Raw genomic sequence first — 18,597 nt, 5'->3', positions numbered from 1 at the left:
CTTTATCCATTGGAGGATATTTGTTATGTTACTTAAATTTTTTGGTCTGTCCCAATAATTCTGCTTCATGTGATATAATTCAGTGCATTGCCCTTCTCATAGTAGTGGTACTTATCTAGTTATTTTGGTTTGAGAGCTCCTTTTGCCAGGGATGCCAACTTCTCTGCCTGGGAATTTGTACCGGACAAGGGCTAAAGCCCAGGCCACAGGTCCTGTACCTCTGAGGGATTTAAAAAAAGAAGGGAGGTGAGCCTCAGTCATCCCCAAACTACTCTGGTCCTTTTGCTTTGCTGCCACTCCCCCAAATGGCTCCTGCAGCTCTGAGGTTCATCTTTAGACTCTTACAAAGCAGCAACACTGGGAGGGGGTATTCTCCTCAGGTTGTAAGAGACCAACTGGGAGGTTGGAGGGGGTGGGCTCCCCACTCAGCCAAGCTTTTGCCTGCCCCGATATTGATATTACCCCTCCAGCTCCTGACTCCCCATAGCCTGTGCTTTTTGAGCCAGTTTCTGTAGAGAAGAGGGGAAGGGGGTGGCAGTGATCCTCCTCAGGCAATGCTGGGACAACATGGTTGACATGCTTTAGTTTGGTTAAGTGCTATAATGCAGGTCCTTTGGGGACATGGTGAAGTGGCACCGAGTCCAGACTTCAGATTGGGGCATCAGGGAGGACATGGGATGTTTGGGAACAGAAAGAGATTAGAAAGGGGATCTTCGTAACTGGTAACTGGAATGCACAGGGGGAGTCCAGAGAGAGCAGCAGGGAGAAGATTACTTTGGACTTGTGAAGACAGCAGTGGAGGAAACAAGGCCTGCGGCATCTAAATGCATTGGCTCATATTTGAGAGATCGTTGTTCAGCTTGGTGTTGGCAGTCAGCACTTGAAGATGTGTGTCACTTGGAGACTCAAATGGAAGGAAGAGATTGCTACCCAACAGCTACCTGTCTCTATTCCATCATCACTCTTGACCAGATTGCCTCACTTAGCCAGGACAGCTTTGGGGCAGTGGGAGTCCAAAACCTGAATTTTGTGCACTGCTGTCTCTGACTACTTTCAAGATCTTTTGTGCTCCCCCACCTTTGATAAAATAATCCTGTCGTTTGTGGTGGCTGCAGCAGCTGCCAGGCTTTTCTGCACTTTCCTTTCTGCCCTTCAAGCCGTCAAGCCCTGACTGCTGCAGACCTGTCTTTACCTGCAGCATATCTACCTTTCTTCACGTTTTAGAGCAGCTACCTGTAGTTAGTGTAACTGGAGCAGTGGGACTATCCCTTGCTGTGAAGCCTGCAGCCATTACAGAGGTCTTCAAGAAGGGGTGTGCTTACCCCTTCCAAAATTATATTTCTTATTAAGTATATTTTTAAAGAAAGAATTGGGCTGTTTTTCTTCTGTGAGGTCTCTATGGAAGATAAATGGAGTGGGTGATGCTCGGGGGGTGACAGATTTTAGGTAAAAAAAAATGGTGCTGTGGTTTAGAAAGGGATGCTCTGTTGCAGGGGTTGGTGGTACCCTGATTCCCGTTCCCTTAGTGGGATTTGTATTGATGCAGTGGGTGTCTGGGGAATGCTGGAGAGTTCATTTCTTGGATTGATCAGTAGAGAAATATTTTGTCATGGACCCAGGGAGCTGTACCCTCTGCCCGTTCTTTTGCCTGTGCCATTTTAAAAAAAGATTAAAATGCCATGTTCCTCAGATCATGACTTTATATTAGAAGCTCTTGAATTTTTTAACCTAAATGGAATAGGAATGAATATTTGATGACCATTAGTTAGGAAATCAAAAGGCTTATTTTTTTAAAAAAGCTCAATGTATTGAACACAGTTATTATTATTTTTCTCTATCAAGATATGAATATTGGGAGTTCAATTTTAAAATCTTTTTATTTTGTAATAATGGTAGACTTATAGGAAATTGCAAACAATATACAGGGAGGTCCTAGGGATGTGGTTAATTTTTGAAAAACACAAAAATAGCTTTACTGTGTTTTCTGATTATGTGTAGATGATATATGGTCCTTAGAAAAATTCCAAACAGGCCGGGCGCGGTGGCTCAAGCCTGTAATCCCAGCACTTTGGGAGGCCGAGACGGGCGGATCACGAGGTCAGGAGATCGAGACCATCCTGGCTAACACGGTGAAACCCCGTCTCTACTAAAAATACAAAAAACTAGCTGGGCGAGGTGGCGGGCGCCTGTAGTCCCAGCTACTCGGGAGGCTGAGGCAGGAGAATGGCGTAAACCCGGGAGGCGGAGCTTGCAGTGAGCTGAGATCTGGCCACTGCACTCCAGCCCGGGCGACACAGCAAGACTCCATCTCAAAAAAAAATAAAAAATAAAAAAAGAAAAATTCCAAACAGTACAAAACAATGTATGTGGAAAGTGAAAATTACTTGGTATCCTACGAGCTGGAGATTATTATCATAACTGATATTTTTGACTTCCTTACATTTCTTCAGACATATATAAAGATACCTACATCATTTGATATAAGTAGTTGTATAAGAAGCATACGTTTCACAAAAGAATTCTTTTTAAGTAAGAGAAAGAAAAAAGAAAATGTTTCCTTTGGAGCTCTCTGCCTCGGCTGTCAGCCCTAACTTTCGATGTTGTATTTATTTGCTGATCTTGTCTCCCTTCCTGCGTCTTTTTCTTTCTAAGCTGCAGACAAAAGGATAGTACAGTGCACACCCCCATGCCCTTTACCTAGATTGTGAATGGTTAATACGACTTCTCCTTTGCTTCCCCCGCTTTACATCTACAATTGCGAACAATGTTTTTGATAAACCATTTTAAAGTAAGTTGCAGAAATCCTTACACATCACCCTGCAATACTTCAACATGCAGCTCCGAAAAATAAGGACATTCTTCTTCAAAACTAAATAGATAATGGGTATGTGGATTTCTTCAGTGTGTCGTAATCCACACAGACTGCTCAAATTATTTCAAATTTAGCCAGTGGAAGATGACTCAAGATAGCTCCAGGGCAGAGTGAATATAATAGATAGATATTTACCTAAAACCTATGGGTACAGTATATCAAATCAGAGTCCCAAGACTCTGGCATCTCTCTTAGAGTCTCAAGTTCTTCATCTCAAAATACTTCTGATGAAGGCACTGCACATCTTCTCATTTCATCCTAGCAACTGTTATTATCCCCACTCTACAGATGAGGAAATTGAGGTCCAGGGAGGGTTAAGGGAGACCCAGGGAGGTCCAGGGTCACTCAGTGAATAAATGATGGAATGAGATTTTGAAACCCAAAGCCTATGGCCTTCACTGCCATGCTAATAATGTAGCGTATGTGTGACTGCATCAGTCTCACCTGGGGCAGACTTGCAGAAGGAAACATCAGCTTGGAAAAAATACGGAGGATTTACCTATTTATCTTCTCAAAATTACTTTCAGAAACTACCCTCAGTGGATTAGTCAGAGTCTAATTGCTTAAATAAAAATAGTCCAGGAATTCTTCAATAGATGTAAAGAAGTTAAGAAAAATTATTTTTGGCCAGGTGTGGTGGCTCATGCCTGTAATCCCAGCACCTTGGGAGGCTGAGGAAGGAGGATCACAAGGAGTTCAAGATCCACCTGGGCAACACAGCAAGACCCTGTCTTAATTTTTTAGAAATAAAAATATTTAGGAAAAATTAAAAGAAAAAAAAAGAAAAAAAAAATCAACATTTTTAACATACATTTTTTGGGCCAGGCATTGTGGCTTATGCCTGTAATCCCAGCAGTTTGGAAGCCTGAGGCAGGCAGATTCCTTGAGCCCTGGAGTTTGAGACCAGCGTGGGCAACATAGTGAGACACCCGTCTCTGTAAATTTTTTTTTATTTTAAAAATTGTACAACCACATTTAGAAAAATTGAAATGTATGGGAAAAAAAGATCTTTGGCATCTCACCTATAGTCTTCCCAATTACTTGTGACATGTTTGTGAGTCTCTCTCTTTTTTTTTTTTAATGTTTTTTCATTCATGTATGTTTACTTAGATGTAATCAGAGTGTCTCTAAAATGTTGTCTCTTGCTTTTTACCTAGCAATCAAAATATAATTGTTGATTGTGAAAACATACTAGAACTTCCATTTCCATAAGAATTGATTATTAATTTTGTTAGAAATACCAAAATTGTTAGAAATAGATAATCGGTGCTGTGAAGGAAAGTCAGCACGGAGACAAAAGATCTCTCAGCAAGACCATCTTTACTTTCTGCAGAAAGGGTGCTCAGTTGCATATGGAACAACGGCGAGAGCACACCTAACAAAGGAAAAGCAGACATATTTAACCCTTAGGCATTTGGGTTGTCTTTACTGCTGTGTCCTGCATCCATTGGCTGGAGTGGGGCCTCACAGTCTTAAACTGATACCTGATTTGCTAATAGCCTAAAACTTTCCTAAATAGTTAAGTGCAAGGAAGAACAAAGAAGTTGCTTATGAAAGGTTTGAGGAAACAATAACATTTCCAAATAAGGAAGGGGCATAGGCTGTGAGCTGGAACGTGCCTATGAGCACGTCCAACAGTTACATAGGATAGGACTTAACAAAGAGTTACTAGCACAAAGCAAGGAGGCTTGAAGAAAGTTAGTCTTTAAAAGAAACTATTATTTCTAACACTTATGATTTATTCTTTAACAAGAAGGGGAACTTTGAAGAGGAAACTTTTTACTTTCTACAATTTTTATTCTATTTTAAAAAGTAGTCAAGATAAACATGTAACAAGTTCTCAGGGGAAAGGGTGGTCTAGAGGGAAGGCCCGATGTGTAAATAGTAACTCTGTAAGGGTAGGGGACTACACAATGTACAGTGGAAGCACAGAGGAAGGGCAAATAATGGTTGTATCCTGGGGAAATAGTTACATAACAAGGTGAGATTTGAACTGATTTTTTTAAAAAAAGCATGGATATGACTTTACAGAGGATGGAGAAAAGGATTCCTGTAAAAGGGGAAGAGTGCACAAAGTCAGGGAGGTGGGCAGATACCTTGATCTGGCTGGGTGGGGGCAGTTGGAATTCAGGAGACCAGAGGGACTTAGATAGCCAATGAGACCGGGCAGGTGGGCAGTGGCTAGATGGTGGGTGTGGGTCTAGATTGCTGTGTGAAAAGGGGTAGTTTGTAGACTAGAGCTATTAAAGCCATTGGATAATTTTGAGCAGCAGCCTTCTTGGGTCTCATTTGCATTGTAAACAGTTCCCTCTGGTGGCAGTGTGGAGGATAGATTGCATCTGAGAATGACAAGAGTCCAGAAAGGGATGTGTTAAGAGGATATGGATGGCATCAAGAGAAATCTGAAATAGGGGCTATGGTATGTGGTAAGTTTACACCTTTAGTATACAGATTACAAGAATGTTAGATGTATTAGCAACTTCTAGAAGTAGGTGACATTTCTCCTGGTTAACATCTGGGATAATGTCTAGAGAGGTATGTATGGTTGTGCAGGTTGCTCACTGCACAACAGTGCCTGGCCAAAGGGTGGGGGTGAAATCTTGACCCAGTTCTGTTTGCCAAGCCGCAAACCTAATGGACCATTTCCACCCAGAGGAAGTTCTATTTTCTAAATTGCACAAAGGCAGTATGACTAACAGCAGCCCCTATAACATCCCCAATAGTAATTACCCTTTTTGAGGTTAGGCCTACTTTTATTCTTTAGAATAAGCAATGAGATAAAATATCAAGACACCAGGAGGCAGAGATCAGCCCAAATCCCCATTATTCCCTCTACCAACGACAGTTTGTCAAAAACACAGATTTCTGGGCACTATCCCCAGGATTCTGATCCAGAAGTCCAGGCTGGGGCACAGGAACCTGCATTTCTTAAGAGACACAGTAGCTGAGTCTGTTGTACATACTTTGTTAGACCTAAGCATTATAATTTTGGGGGACCGTTCATTTACAGTGTAGTAGTAGTATTATTCAGGTGTGAGATACTGGTTTTCACGTGAGGTCTTTGGTTAGTTGTCCAGTCAATACAGGCCTCCTTGTGGTTTATTTTCACTTTTTGAGTTTTTGAATTGTTTGTACATTAAAACTAGACTGACTATTACCAGGGTCATTTCAGCCCTTTCAATCTGCTACCCCCTACCCCCATCATCCCTTGCCCCTGGGGTCTTTTTTTTTTCTTTTCCATGATAAGCCAAAGTCCATGATCGAATCAATGGGAGAATAAAGTGATATCTTTATGTGCGGTTAAACAAGTTTTTTCCTAGAGTAACCGTGTATTGTCTTAGGAGTTTATGCCCTGAGTTCATTCACTTGAATAGTACTGTCACTATCAAACATAAGGTTGGAATGTTTGTTTTTATTAATCATACAGTGGAATTTAAATACAATATTGCTTTTCTCTTTTTAAAAATGTACTCTACTTAGAACTATTTTGGTGGAAAACTCTCTGCTCAAGGGAAAATGCCTTGGATTGAATATAATCATGAAAAAGTTTCTGGCACAGAATTCATAATTGACTTTCTGGAAGAGAAACTTGGAGTGAATTTAAACAAAAACCTTGGCCCTCATGAAAGAGCCATCTCCAGAGCGGTGACCAAGATGGTGGAGGAGCACTTCTACTGGTGAGTCCCCTCTGGAGTGTCCCCGTCCTTTTGAAGTAAGCCCCAAGTTCTGTTTCACTTTTCAGATCCTCTTTATACCTTTTCAACAGTTTGCTACCTTAACAGTTTCGGATGAAATGAGTGGCTCAGTCGTCAAAGTTGTTATGACCGTTAAGTTTCTGGTTACCTAGACCAGGGGTCAGCAAACCATTTCTGTATAGGACCAGCCAGTAAATATTTTAGGCTTTGCTGGCTGTACGTCTCTTTTGCAACTAGTCAGCTCTGCTGTTTTATCAGAGAAGCAGCTATAGAGAGTATGCCAACAAATGAGCATGACCGAGCATGACCGTGTTCCACTCAAACTATGGGTACTGAAACTTGTATTTCATTTAATATACCATATCCTTCTTTTGATTTTTTTCAACCATTTAACAATGTAAAAACTTCTTAGCCTGTGGACTATAATTTGATGGGCTTTGATCTAGACTAGAACTCACTGAGTTGAGGAAGATAGTTCAACTGATTGGACTCAGGGCTTTTTACCAATACTGTATAAACTGTTGAATTAAAGTCATATTATGTCAGAGACTCAGAGGAGGGAATGGAAGACTAAGTCAAGATAAAATTCCTAGGGTCAGTTGTCCATAGATAACAAGAGCTTCTCTGTCTTCCAGGAGTAAAGCATACTACTCCTTTCTGGATTTTCTTTGGCTTGATTGCAAAGTCCTAGGTTGTATTCCCCAAGTTTGAAGCGTCACACGAGTTGATGAGTTTTCCCTGTTCTGTTTTTTGTAGCCTTGAGCTGACAGTGGTACCACGTGAGTTAAGCAGATATGGTTCTTGCTTTACAAACTCATTAGTCATCTGGTTTTTAAAATTTTTCTTTCATCCGTTTTCTGAAGTTTCTGCACCTTTCTCTACACCCCAATAGCTAGAGAAAGTTTCTCTTGATTTCTGCAAACTTTATCTTTTTCCAAAGATTGAATTAAGAATTGTTAAGCCCACCGTTTTTGGCATTAATTGTTATCTGCAGGCAGATGCTGGTCCAGTAGCTTTTATTAAACCTCTCCCGCTGAGTGATACCCTCAGTGTGGGGTTGATTGGAGAAGGTTCTTCCTCTTCCTCCTCTCCCTGTTTCATTTATTCCCTCTCTTTGTAAATGGAGAACTTGCTGTTCCTGTCTCTCGGATTTTAAGTGACCCTCTTCTTTTTCTCCTTTTACTTTTGATTCTTGCCCAGTTTATTCCAGGGCTGACCTAAGCTCCACTTCTACCCCCTCCTTGCTAAAGTGGTGTAGAGTGGGGAGCAAGGAGGGGGCTGGGGAGAGGCTGGAGACAGGGGTACAGATCAGTATGGAAGTAATCAGCCTCAGTGTTCATGGAATGAACCTGGTCTTTTCCTTGTAATAGTGGTGGGGAACTGCTGGGCCTCCCCTCCCAAAGTGTGCAGCAGTCACCGTGGAACCAGAATGCATGACTGTGTCTGACATGCATAGCTTCCAGGAAGAACTTAGCTTCTGAGAAAAGCCTCGCGAAGAGCCCATCACACTTGCTTACTAGGCTCCAGTCAGTTCTGCCACTATGAAGGGAAAGGGAGGACCCGCACAAGGCCACTTGACCCATGTGCCTTCCCTCGACATCAGCCCTCCAAGGCACTACATCATTTGATTGATGGGCCCATTGATTGCCAGAGCTGTCGCTTTGTTAGCTGTCTGAAAAGCTGAAAGCCATACATTTCAGTTGTCACTTTGGCTACAACTCTTTGCTTTCCATAATGGTTTAGAAAATATGTATTCCCATTAGAAAGTTTTTGACCCAGCAACATTTCCAACTACCACACATTACTACTTTTTGTTCTGTGTGTGTGTGCATATCATTTTATATAACTCTATTCCCTGCTAAAAGTTCATCCCTGCCCTGACCTTTCCATCTCTCCCTTCACCAGCCCCGAGCTGATACTCCATGTGGGGTGGAGTGTGGGCGGGGTGAGGGGTGGGGGCGAGAGTTGGAAAGTGTTACCCCATGGGAAAGGATCTTAATTTTGTGGACTGCAAATTCCCAAAGGCTTGGGGATCTGTTTGGGTCATATGTAGACTCTTCTAAGGACAATTTTATTTCTCTAATTCACTGTTTAATTTGAAAAATGTTGGAGGAGTTAGGTATTATTTCTTGCTTATGTCTTCTCAATGGTTAATTTGAGGAAAAAATAGTGAAGGTGGGAGGAAAGGTCTTGATTGAGATATCTAATAAACTTTCAAAGCAACACTGCTAATTCCCACAGTTCCATTTAGTCCCTAGTAGCGGAAGGAAAAACAAATCTGTTTCTTAAGGTTCTCAAGCCTTTAGCCAACTTCTTGCTTTGGGGAAACCCTGAAGAGACTTTTAAGAGAGCTCTAAATCCCAATGGAGAAAAGAACCTCCTTTCCCCATGCCCGGGGCAGAGAATCTTCAGATACTCTTCCCTCAGGCGCCTCCCCTCCTCCCCTCTTCTGGTTCCAAGGCCACACACAAAATGTCTACCTGTGGAAGCTGAGGCCCAGCATATAGTGATCTGACCAAAATATGTAGGAAAATATTACAAGTATGAGCTTTCCATGATCTCTTGTTAAATTCTAATAGTCAGTGAGCTCCTAGGTTGTGTCTATACTCACAGAGCCAGGAGAGGAAATTTAATAAACCTACTTTGTTTGACTCAATAGATTCAATTATGTGGAGTTTTCATAAGTTTATTTTGGCCTGAAACCTTAAAAACACCCCAGGCATGATTTTATGAAAAGTAAAGGCAATGGAAAGCTAGCATTGTTATGTTACATCACATAATTCCGAAATTGTTTTAGGTCTATTCAAATAAACACACTCAACTCTAAAGTGGCTTTTCTTCCGCTTGAAATCTATACACTGATGTCCCCCTTGCATTATAAAAACTATTATTGAAGATCATGAACACAGTTTTTAAAAATCCCCTTTGTTCTACTGAATGCTTAAGTACAGAGAACCTGGTGTAAAGGGAAGTCAGCTTGACACAGGGTCAAATTACTGGAATGAAACTGATTTTGGGTAACACACACTACAGCTTCTTCAGTGTGACATACTGCCCCCTTGTGGATGTCAGCGAGCGTCTTCAGAGTATTTCAACCCCATATGAGTATCATTTTCAGACTATCTAGTTATTTATAATATTTTCCCCCATAAAAATATAGGCATTAGGGCCAGTCATGGTGGCTCATGCTTGTAATCTCAGCACTTTGTAAAGCTGTGGTAGGAGGACTGCTTGAGCCCAGGAGTTCGAGACCACCCTGGGCAACATGGCAAAACCCTCTCTCTACAAAATAGCCGAATGTGGTGGCTGGCACACATCGGTAGTCCCAGCTGCTTGGGAGACTGAGGCGGGAGGACCTTTTGAGCCCAGGAGTTCAAGGCTGCAGTGAGCCGTGATTGCGCCATTGCACTACATCCTGGGCAACAGAGTGAGACCATGTCTCTAAAAAAAATAACAAAAATTAATTGTTCTAATGCCTGTGTGTGTGTGTGCACACGCATGTGCGCGCACACACACACAGGCATTAGAACAGTGGATTCAAGCTCGCTTCTAGGTTGGCCATAATTTTAAAATTTTGAGTGTAGTTCAGGAGATGGGATACTTTCATAAATTGACTTAACCAAGAAGATCTTTTCTAAAAGCCAAGAGACTACTCTTTCTGATTATAGCTTGGTTCATATGTTCTCCTTTTCTTTCTTTTCTCCCCACCCCAGTTTTAGATGTAGTGAGGGCCCCTGTTTGGAGGGGTTGATCTAATGCTTGTGAAACTTGATGAAACTACAGAAACATATCATATGCTCCTATATTCTTGAGTAGATATTCAGAGTATAAGCAAAAGACAGCAAGGATGTAGCCCTATGCAGAGAAAGGCATGCTCATGATTTGGAAATCCAGGTGTTGATACTCAGTCTTCAAATTGTAGTTTGTTATGGGTTCCCACTTATAAATATTCATTTCTATCATAGGCCAGGTATTGAGTTATAAAGCGTGATATCTTCATTAAAATATCAGGGGTCAGCTTCTCTTTGACTGTTTTCTTGTTCACCTTTAAACATTTTTGAGCAGGTTTTGTTCCTCTGTTCTAAGATAGTCTTTTAAAAAAATCTCTTTGACCCCATTTTTGCAGAAGAGATTAGATACATTCGTTGTGATAAGGAAAATGAGTATTTCAACTTCTTGAAATAGATTCTCAAAATGATAGATTAATTGTTTAGCCTTGTCTGCTTTCCAAATTGACCCTCCCTGTCCTCTCCTGTTAATGATTCATGATTCCTTTTGCAATGGGCCTCCTCCCAGTGGAGAGTGAAGAGCCGTGGATTTCAAGAGAAAATTGGCAGCCCCTTCTTCATTTTCCATAGGCACATCTCATTGTCTCTTTTCCCATTTTTCTATGTATGTGTCATCCCTTAGAAACACTACTTAGCAGTAGCTGGCTCAAAAGCAAAGCCTTTTTTCGTTTAATCAATAATTCATTATTTCTGCAAACTTAATGAATGACTGTTAGTGGCCAGGATGGTATGTATACCTGTTATCAAGTGACTCAAAGGCTGGAGGGAGACATCAAGCCTTTGCAATGGTCAGTGCTGGGGGAGGGTTTGAAGAACCAAGGAAAGGCAGCCAGCTACTACTGGAGAGAAGGGGGGAAGGCTTTGCAGAGGAGGTATTGTCAAAATGGAATCCAAGGACAGTTGGAGTGCCAGATGAAGGGGCTGGTGGTAGGGAAAGAGTAGGATGTCTAGGCAGAGGGAGCAACATCTGCAGAAATTTAGAGGAAAGAAGGAAGCATTTGGGGAGTATATTAGGCCGTTTGGGCTGCCATAACAGAATACCTTCGACTGGGTGGCTCATAAAGAACAGAAGTTTCTCATGGCTCCAGAGTCTGGTGAGTCCATGATCAAAGCATCAGTAGATTTGGTGTCTGGTGAGGGCCAGCTTCCTGGTTCATAGATGGTCATCTTTCTCACTGTAACCTCGTATGGTGGAAGGGGCAAGGCAGCTCTCTGGGGTCTCTTTTATAAGGGCACTAGTCCCATTTATGAGGGCTCCACCCTTATGACATAATCATATCCCAAAGGCCCCTCCACATACCAACACACTAGGGGTTAGATTTCAACACATGAATTTTAGAGGGACATGAACGTTCAGTCTATAGCAAGGAGGTTCATGTAATTCTCTATGACTTGTGCGTAAGGTGCATGGGAGTCAGTGCTGGGAGATGGGGCCCGAGAAGGGCCAGGTCATAGAGGGGTTAGACTGTAGGGAGAGGGGCTGGCATGCCATGCAAAGGAGCTGTGGGGAGTTAATGAATGACTCTAAGAAGCATTATTGTTAGGATTAGGTTTGTGTTTAGGAAGCTCTTTGTATACACTGGAGCAAATGGATTTCTGAAGGGCCTTGAGGGGATGTCAGGGGACCTGATAGGAGGCCATGTTCCTTGTAGTTAAGAAATAAGGGCTGAACTGCAGTGTTTATGGAGTTGGAGAAAGGGCAAATTCACAGGGTGACTGGCTGTCAGGAGTGAGGGAGAGAGGGCAGTGAAGAATAACTCCTGGGATTCTGGCTTGGGCGAGGAGAATCAGGTTTGAATGGAACAAAGATGATGAGTGCAATTTTGGAAATGTTGGTTTGCAGTTCTTGAGGGTCATCCACATAGGATCCATGGATCTCAGGAGAGAGGGCTGGATATGGGAGACATGAGTGTAAAGTAATAGGTGTGAGTTAGATGGCTCCAGGAGTGTGGAGTAGGAAGATAGGAGGAATGAAGATAGAGATCCTGGGAATATGTAAGGGGTGAAAGGAAAAGCAGTAGAGGTCTAAGCTAAGGGGGTGTCCCAAGAAAGAGGCCAATAGTGTCAGATACTTTAGAGAGTGCAAGAATATAGAAAGATGGTTTATTTGGATGTTGCACTGTTGACTTGGACAAGAGTGATTTTGGTGGAGTAGTTGGGATAGAGGCTCCAACCAATGTGAACAGAGTTTTCAAGAATCTTGGCTGTGAGAGGAGGTGGATTCTTGTTTGCAATAACATGGAAACATACACCATGTGATGTCTTCTATGTGTAGTAATTGATTTAGGAATCTGTGAAGCATCTATTTTCTTTGGTATTTAAAGTTTATACACATTTCACTGGCCTCAACCCTTAAAGACCTGCCTGACCCTCATTTACTTCTCTTCCCTGACACTGGTCGATCATAATTGGGCACAGACAGTGAAAGAGAGGAAGAAAAATCAAGAGCAAGATAGAAGGAGAAGAGAGGAAGACCAGACAGTTTCTGAAGTTACTTCTAGCTGTGAAATTCTGAATCAAGCCAGTGTTTCTTCTTCTATGTCCTGCATTCAGCCTGCTGCAGGTAGAGAACCCCACACCATTGCACTGGCGGAGACCCCTCCCTGCCAAGAACAGAACAGCTGCCTCTCCCTTCGTGCCTGCTACTCCTCAAACTCTCTACACTGCAATGTTTTCACCTTGTGTGCGCGCCCTCATTTCCCATGCTACAGAGGAAGCTGAAGTCATCAGACAGGAACTCTAAACTCTGTAGCCCCTCACCCATTACAACACTCTGTCTTCCTGAAGCGCAGAGAAAGATGCCCCTACTTCTCTCCAAGCTGCCTCTTTCAGCCTGGCCTTCACATCTTCTAACTTGCCCTTGAACTGTGGTTTCCTCAACACTCTAGAAACTTCCTAAGGAGACCTCATCTCCTCTCACAGCTTTTAAACCACCACCAGCACGCCCTGCTCACCAGTTCTCTCTCTGGAGTCTCAACGTATCTCCTGAGTTCTCAGCCTTCTAGACATCTTCACTTAGGGGTTCCATGGGAGCTTCAAATGCTACAGGTTAACTAATCTTTCATCATCCAAATATATTCTACCTTGTACAATTTAGTATTGGTTAATGGTATTACCATCTACTCAAACTATTATTTTAGGAGAAAATGCCTAATTTCTCCTTACCCATAAATCTTTACATCCATTGTAGTCCAGTAGACTCTTTTCCTTCTGTCGCAGTGTTTCTCCTATGGATTCCTTCTACCTTTGCCTCACGCAGTGCATCATCTCTTGCCTGGTCTGGTAACTGGCCTTCGTGCCAGCATTTTCTCCACCTTCCAGTTCTTCCTTTACATTGCCACAAATCTGACTATGTTTCTTGTCTGTTTAAAGCCTTCCAGCAGTTAACCTTTGCTTTTGGAATAAAGTTCAGCTCCCTTTCCTCAGGCCTGTCCTGACTGGCCCTTGCCCGCGCCTCCAGCCTCACCTCTTCCAGGCTTCCCCAAATGCAGCCTGTACCCACGTGCCCCTTCCAGAAGTTCTTGCAGTTCGTCAGGCAGCCGACGCTCTTCATGTGCACACCTTCCCCCTCTGCTCTGCCCGGTGAGCTCGATCAGTTACGCTTATGATCAAACCTGTGTAATTTGTCTACAAAGGATTTTTTTTCCCCTTCTAACCTGTCAGCTTAGAGCCACACATTCCGCATTTTTACACTTTAGATGCTTTTCGTATGCTATTATTACTTGATCATGTTCAATTTAGAGTAATTTAGTTTTATCCTAAGACCATTGACTTCCAAAATGGTAAAAGGTTGTGTAACTCTTTTGTTGTGAATTTAGGCCTAGTACAATTAGAATCAAAGTGCTGAATTATTCTAATGGAATGTGAAAATTGCCACCTTAATTACTGCAGGTGTGAAAAAAGGAGTAAGTAGGAAAGCATTTCATTTCCATGTCTGTATAGAATTTACTAGAAAAAATGCAAGATATTCTGTATTGAAAGATCAATGGAATGCTCTGACTATACACATTAATTAGTCACTATTGTGATGTACTTCTTCCTATTTTGGGGAAAAACTATTTCTTGATTCTTCAGTACTTTATTTTGAGAGACTTACTGAAAGAGGCACACAAAGCTTTCTAATCAGATTTGTGGGCATTCTTTTAACAAGGTAGTCAAGAACTGCTGTAGCTACTGCACAGGGAGTATGTTGAAATTGGCTGTAAGACTTTTTGGTAAAAATCAGGAATCCAACAATTTTAGAGAAATCTATTCCTTATTTTTATTTGTTTTTAGAACAGAGAACCCTTATAGAACAGAACTATATAAAATGATCAAAATGCCTTTTTTTCCCCTTGAGGTGGAAAACAGCATTTCATTATAGCTATGATTTACTATCATTCCTTGAGTTCTCTCTCAAAATATTTTTCAGCCCTTTGATTTAAAAACAAAACAAAACAATTAAAAAAACCTTAAAAAAACGCAGCATTCTGGCTGTGCCACTTTCCAATTGCATGAATTTCTTTTTATTTCTAAATTTTTATTTATTGATTGCAGTTTGTCAGGCAGCCGACGCTCTTCATGTGCACACCTTCACCCTGTGCTTATTGATACAGTGGTCCCACTCTGTGTTGCTCAGGTTGGCCTCAAACTCCTGAGCCCAAGCGATCCTCCTGCCTTGCCCTCTCGAGTAGCTGGAACTACAGGCATGTACCACCACACCTGGCTTCTGAATTTTTTGAAGTGGCCTTTACTGCTGTATCAGCCAGTACTAAGAGTAGAGGTGAATGCCAATACATCTTTTGTTACTCATCAGGGAGGAAAAATGAAAATGTCTGATGCCTGTACTCCCACACAGCTACATTCTCTTCAGCCTTTGGTAGAAAACCCTTTAAGTTTCTATCTACCAACACTATTAGCCATAAAAAAAATTCTTGCCATTTGGAGAATAAAATCAGCAAAGAACTGGGTGTGGTGGCCAGCAAAATATTTGAACAGTGAACAGCTGCTGGCCCCTCCATACGGATCACACTGTTTTCAGGGGCACCCGAATGAGCAAGTTTACCACTAGGATCACCTAGACAAGAAAAAGGATTCAGCCAAGTTCCATTGGCAGTTGTGTTCCCTTTAGAGTTCTCGAGAACAAACTGAGGTAAAGAGTTGATTTTCTTGGAGAACAAATCATTTGCATAATATTTTAATTTATAATAAAGATGGAAAGGTGCAGTTACTCCCTAATGTGCTATCAAAAAAGCAAAAAGCCTGGGTGTGGTGGTGCATGCCTATAGTCATAGCTACTCTGGGGGCTAACGTGGGGGGAATCACTTGAGCCCAGGAGTTAGAGTCCAGCTTGGGCAACATAGCAAGGCCCTGTATCTTTTTTTAAAAAGGCAAAAAGGTTTCTTTCAGAAATTTCTTTCTTTCTTTTTTTTTTTTTAACTCTTTTATATCATGAAATGTAAATGCACATGCAGAGTATACAAAACAGAAATGTGCAGCTTAATTAATGAACACCAAGCATAAACCTGTGGAACCATCCTTTTGCTCAGGAAAGAGAATGATGCCAACACCCCTGTCACTACTGCCTCCTGCCCTGGGCACCCATGAGTGCTCACTCTCCTGACTCAAAGACTTTTCAAGTGGGTTTCCACTGTGGAATTGCGTGAGAGAAGGCAGAAACGTGGCACTGGGAGGGGAGGGGAGAGGTCTGAGGGTGGGTACCAGGAAAGATCTCATGGCATCTTTATCTGGTTTTTTTCCCATTTCTTCCACAACCCCTTAAGTCTAGGCATTGACTAGAGCCTGTTGTGATATCTGCCATGCAGATTGCTCTTGATTAAAGCTGCAGTTATTCAGTTCCTCCAGAGTGTACTAAATTCTGAACGACTCATTCTAAAGTGACCCTGTGGAGCTGATATGTACCTGATGCACAGTAGTAACTTGTTTCCACACAATTCCAGGACGTTAGCTTATTGCCAGTGGGTGGACAATCTCAATGAGACCCGGAAGATGCTCTCTCTTAGTGGTGGTGGTCCCTTCAGCAACCTGCTGAGGTGGGTCGTGTGCCACATAACGAAAGGAATTGTGAAACGCGAGATGCACGGCCACGGCATTGGCCGCTTCTCCGAGGAAGAGATTTACATGCTGATGGAGAAGGACATGCGGTCTTTAGCAGGGCTTTTGGGTAATGTACCACACCTTCTATTCTATATTTGCTGTTCTTACTTTTTGCATGATTAGTAAAGCACTGTTGGTTCACTAATTTATGTTTTAATTTTGGCTGATTTCTTTGCTTCCATGTGTAGATTGCGGTCCCCACATTTGACCAAATCCTCTAATTTTCAAAAGCATGTGTCTTTCTACTTAATCACTGGTACTTGACTGTTTTTAGCATGGTGAGCCCGTGTGAAGAGAGTATGGAACATACTTCAGCCTCACCACCTGGCTGCAAGTGATGCTGGCATTTCTGAATGTGCTGTAAGAAAACGGAGATTTTGAGCAAGGAAGCACTTCTGTTTATAAACAGGTCAGGGTCACAGGCTGCTTTAGGAACACACTGCTCAGAGGTTCAACAGTGTACCCATTGACGTCAAGAGTTTGAGACCTGCTGACAGCGCTGATTCTGATCCATTCCCTGTATATGTGGAACATTTGTCATTTTCTCACCCCTCTTATTCCTCTTCATGTTCCTAGTCCTCTTATTACGAGCACATTTTAACCCTGATTTTGTATTTATCACACACAATGATATCATTTTATTTGGGAAACCACTAGAAGAGAAGCACAGAGAGCAGTGTGTACCCGTGGGCTGGTGAGGATGGCTGGGAATAGAATGATGCACTCTTGGTCCCCTGGCTGGCTGAGGGGGCCTGGGCTGATGTGATTCTTCACTGGGCAGAGCTTGATTCATAGCGATGACAATTCATAAACAGATATTGAATTCAGGACCTTCTATGTGTAAAATAATGGCTTCTCCTGGGGGATAGCTAATGTATAAGGAGCCAAGTCCTCCATGTGACTAGGCCATCTCACCAGGTCCTTTGAGGGCTACTAGTTTTTTCTGCAGAAGGTGGGTTTTCACTGGCTCTCCGTCATCTGCAGTAATTTCCAGATTCACCCTCATCCTCGTTCTAGAGCACATTAAGTACCTCACCTCTGCTAGGAAGTCAAGTTTAGAATTTGTTGAAGACCACCTCATGCCTTAGGAACTGGAAGCCATGCTGAGTAGAGGCCGTGCTGGGTATAACCTGTCCCTTGCAGAGTGACCCACTCTGACTGCATCTTTTTGCTCTACATTTCAGACAGTTGCTAGACCTGGGGTCCTTCCTTGAACCCCAGCCTGCAGAGGGCAGATCCCAGCACCACATCCAGCTCTTGGCTAGCTTCGTTACAGGAGCTATGTTCTGGGGGTGGGGGCTTGATACTGGCTGGACTCCTTCAAAAGCTCTGTCTGGCTTGCAGAATTGACATTGTCTAGGCCGCCTGTTGTTTTGCTCCACTGGGACCAGGTAGACCTGCTTGATGTAGATGTGAATGGAATTAACCTCAAATTTGCCTCATTCCTTTGGAAACTTAATGCTGGACTCTTGGCCTCAGAAACCAGGCTCACAACTGGGCCATTTCTCCTTAACAATGGCTATGTCTGTTCCTGGCTTCCTCCCCTTCCTCACTGGCCCATGCTCTTGTGAGCCCCAGTAAGCAAGGAATTGAGTCCCTGGAATTATGACAGAAATTATGCTATAAGCACCACACATCTTTAACAATTTTTAACAGTGTGGCTTTTTTTAACCAGAGAGGGGCGACCTTCACCTTTCTGGACATTTCTGGTTGGGAGAATCAGGAAGCAGGGTGATACCAATAATGATGGTGACTGACAATTGTTTCTCTCGCGATTAACGATTTAGACAATGCTTTCTCCCCAGTTTTCAGGAGATGGGAGGAAAAGGAATCACTGATAGCTAGGTTGGATACATGATAAGTATTCAAAACAGCATCAAAAGTCTGGATGATTTTCTGGGATGAGAAGCTGAGAGGGCTAGTTGAAAAGTTAGCTGGTGTTATATTCTGTGAAGACCAGGGGTCACTGTAGTTGTGAACTCTGTGATAAGAGAAGCACTTTTTTTATACTTGGGGAGGGAGAGGTTCTTGGGCTGAATATCATAATTTGTCTTACTAAATGAGGCAAAAACCTCATTTCATTTATTGAATAAGTGAAATTCAAACTACCTCCCTGCCATCCCGACGGACATGGCTCATTTTTAAT

The 18,597-nt window shown here is 42.4% G+C and overlaps 1 protein-coding gene across 2 annotated transcripts in view; it reads left to right on the top strand.

Annotated features, from left to right (window-relative positions):
• The window catches only part of FAXC (failed axon connections homolog, metaxin like GST domain containing), a 70,283-nt gene that overhangs the window by 11,073 nt on the left and 40,613 nt on the right, over positions 1-18,597 (top strand). For both annotated transcript variants that reach the window (XM_003897940.5, XM_017958145.3), the window contains 2 exons: positions 6,353-6,549; positions 16,295-16,518. In XM_003897940.5, coding sequence (XP_003897989.1) covers positions 6,353-6,549; positions 16,295-16,518 — 421 coding nt within the window. The remainder of the gene's footprint in view (positions 1-6,352; positions 6,550-16,294; positions 16,519-18,597) is intronic.

The sequence above is a fragment of the Papio anubis genome, chromosome 6 (assembly GCF_008728515.1).
Source record: "Papio anubis isolate 15944 chromosome 6, Panubis1.0, whole genome shotgun sequence".
Classification (NCBI taxonomy): Eukaryota; Metazoa; Chordata; class Mammalia; order Primates; family Cercopithecidae; genus Papio; species Papio anubis.
The sequence above is the reverse complement of the archived record's forward strand: the minus strand, read 5'-3'. Positions and strand labels throughout refer to the sequence as shown.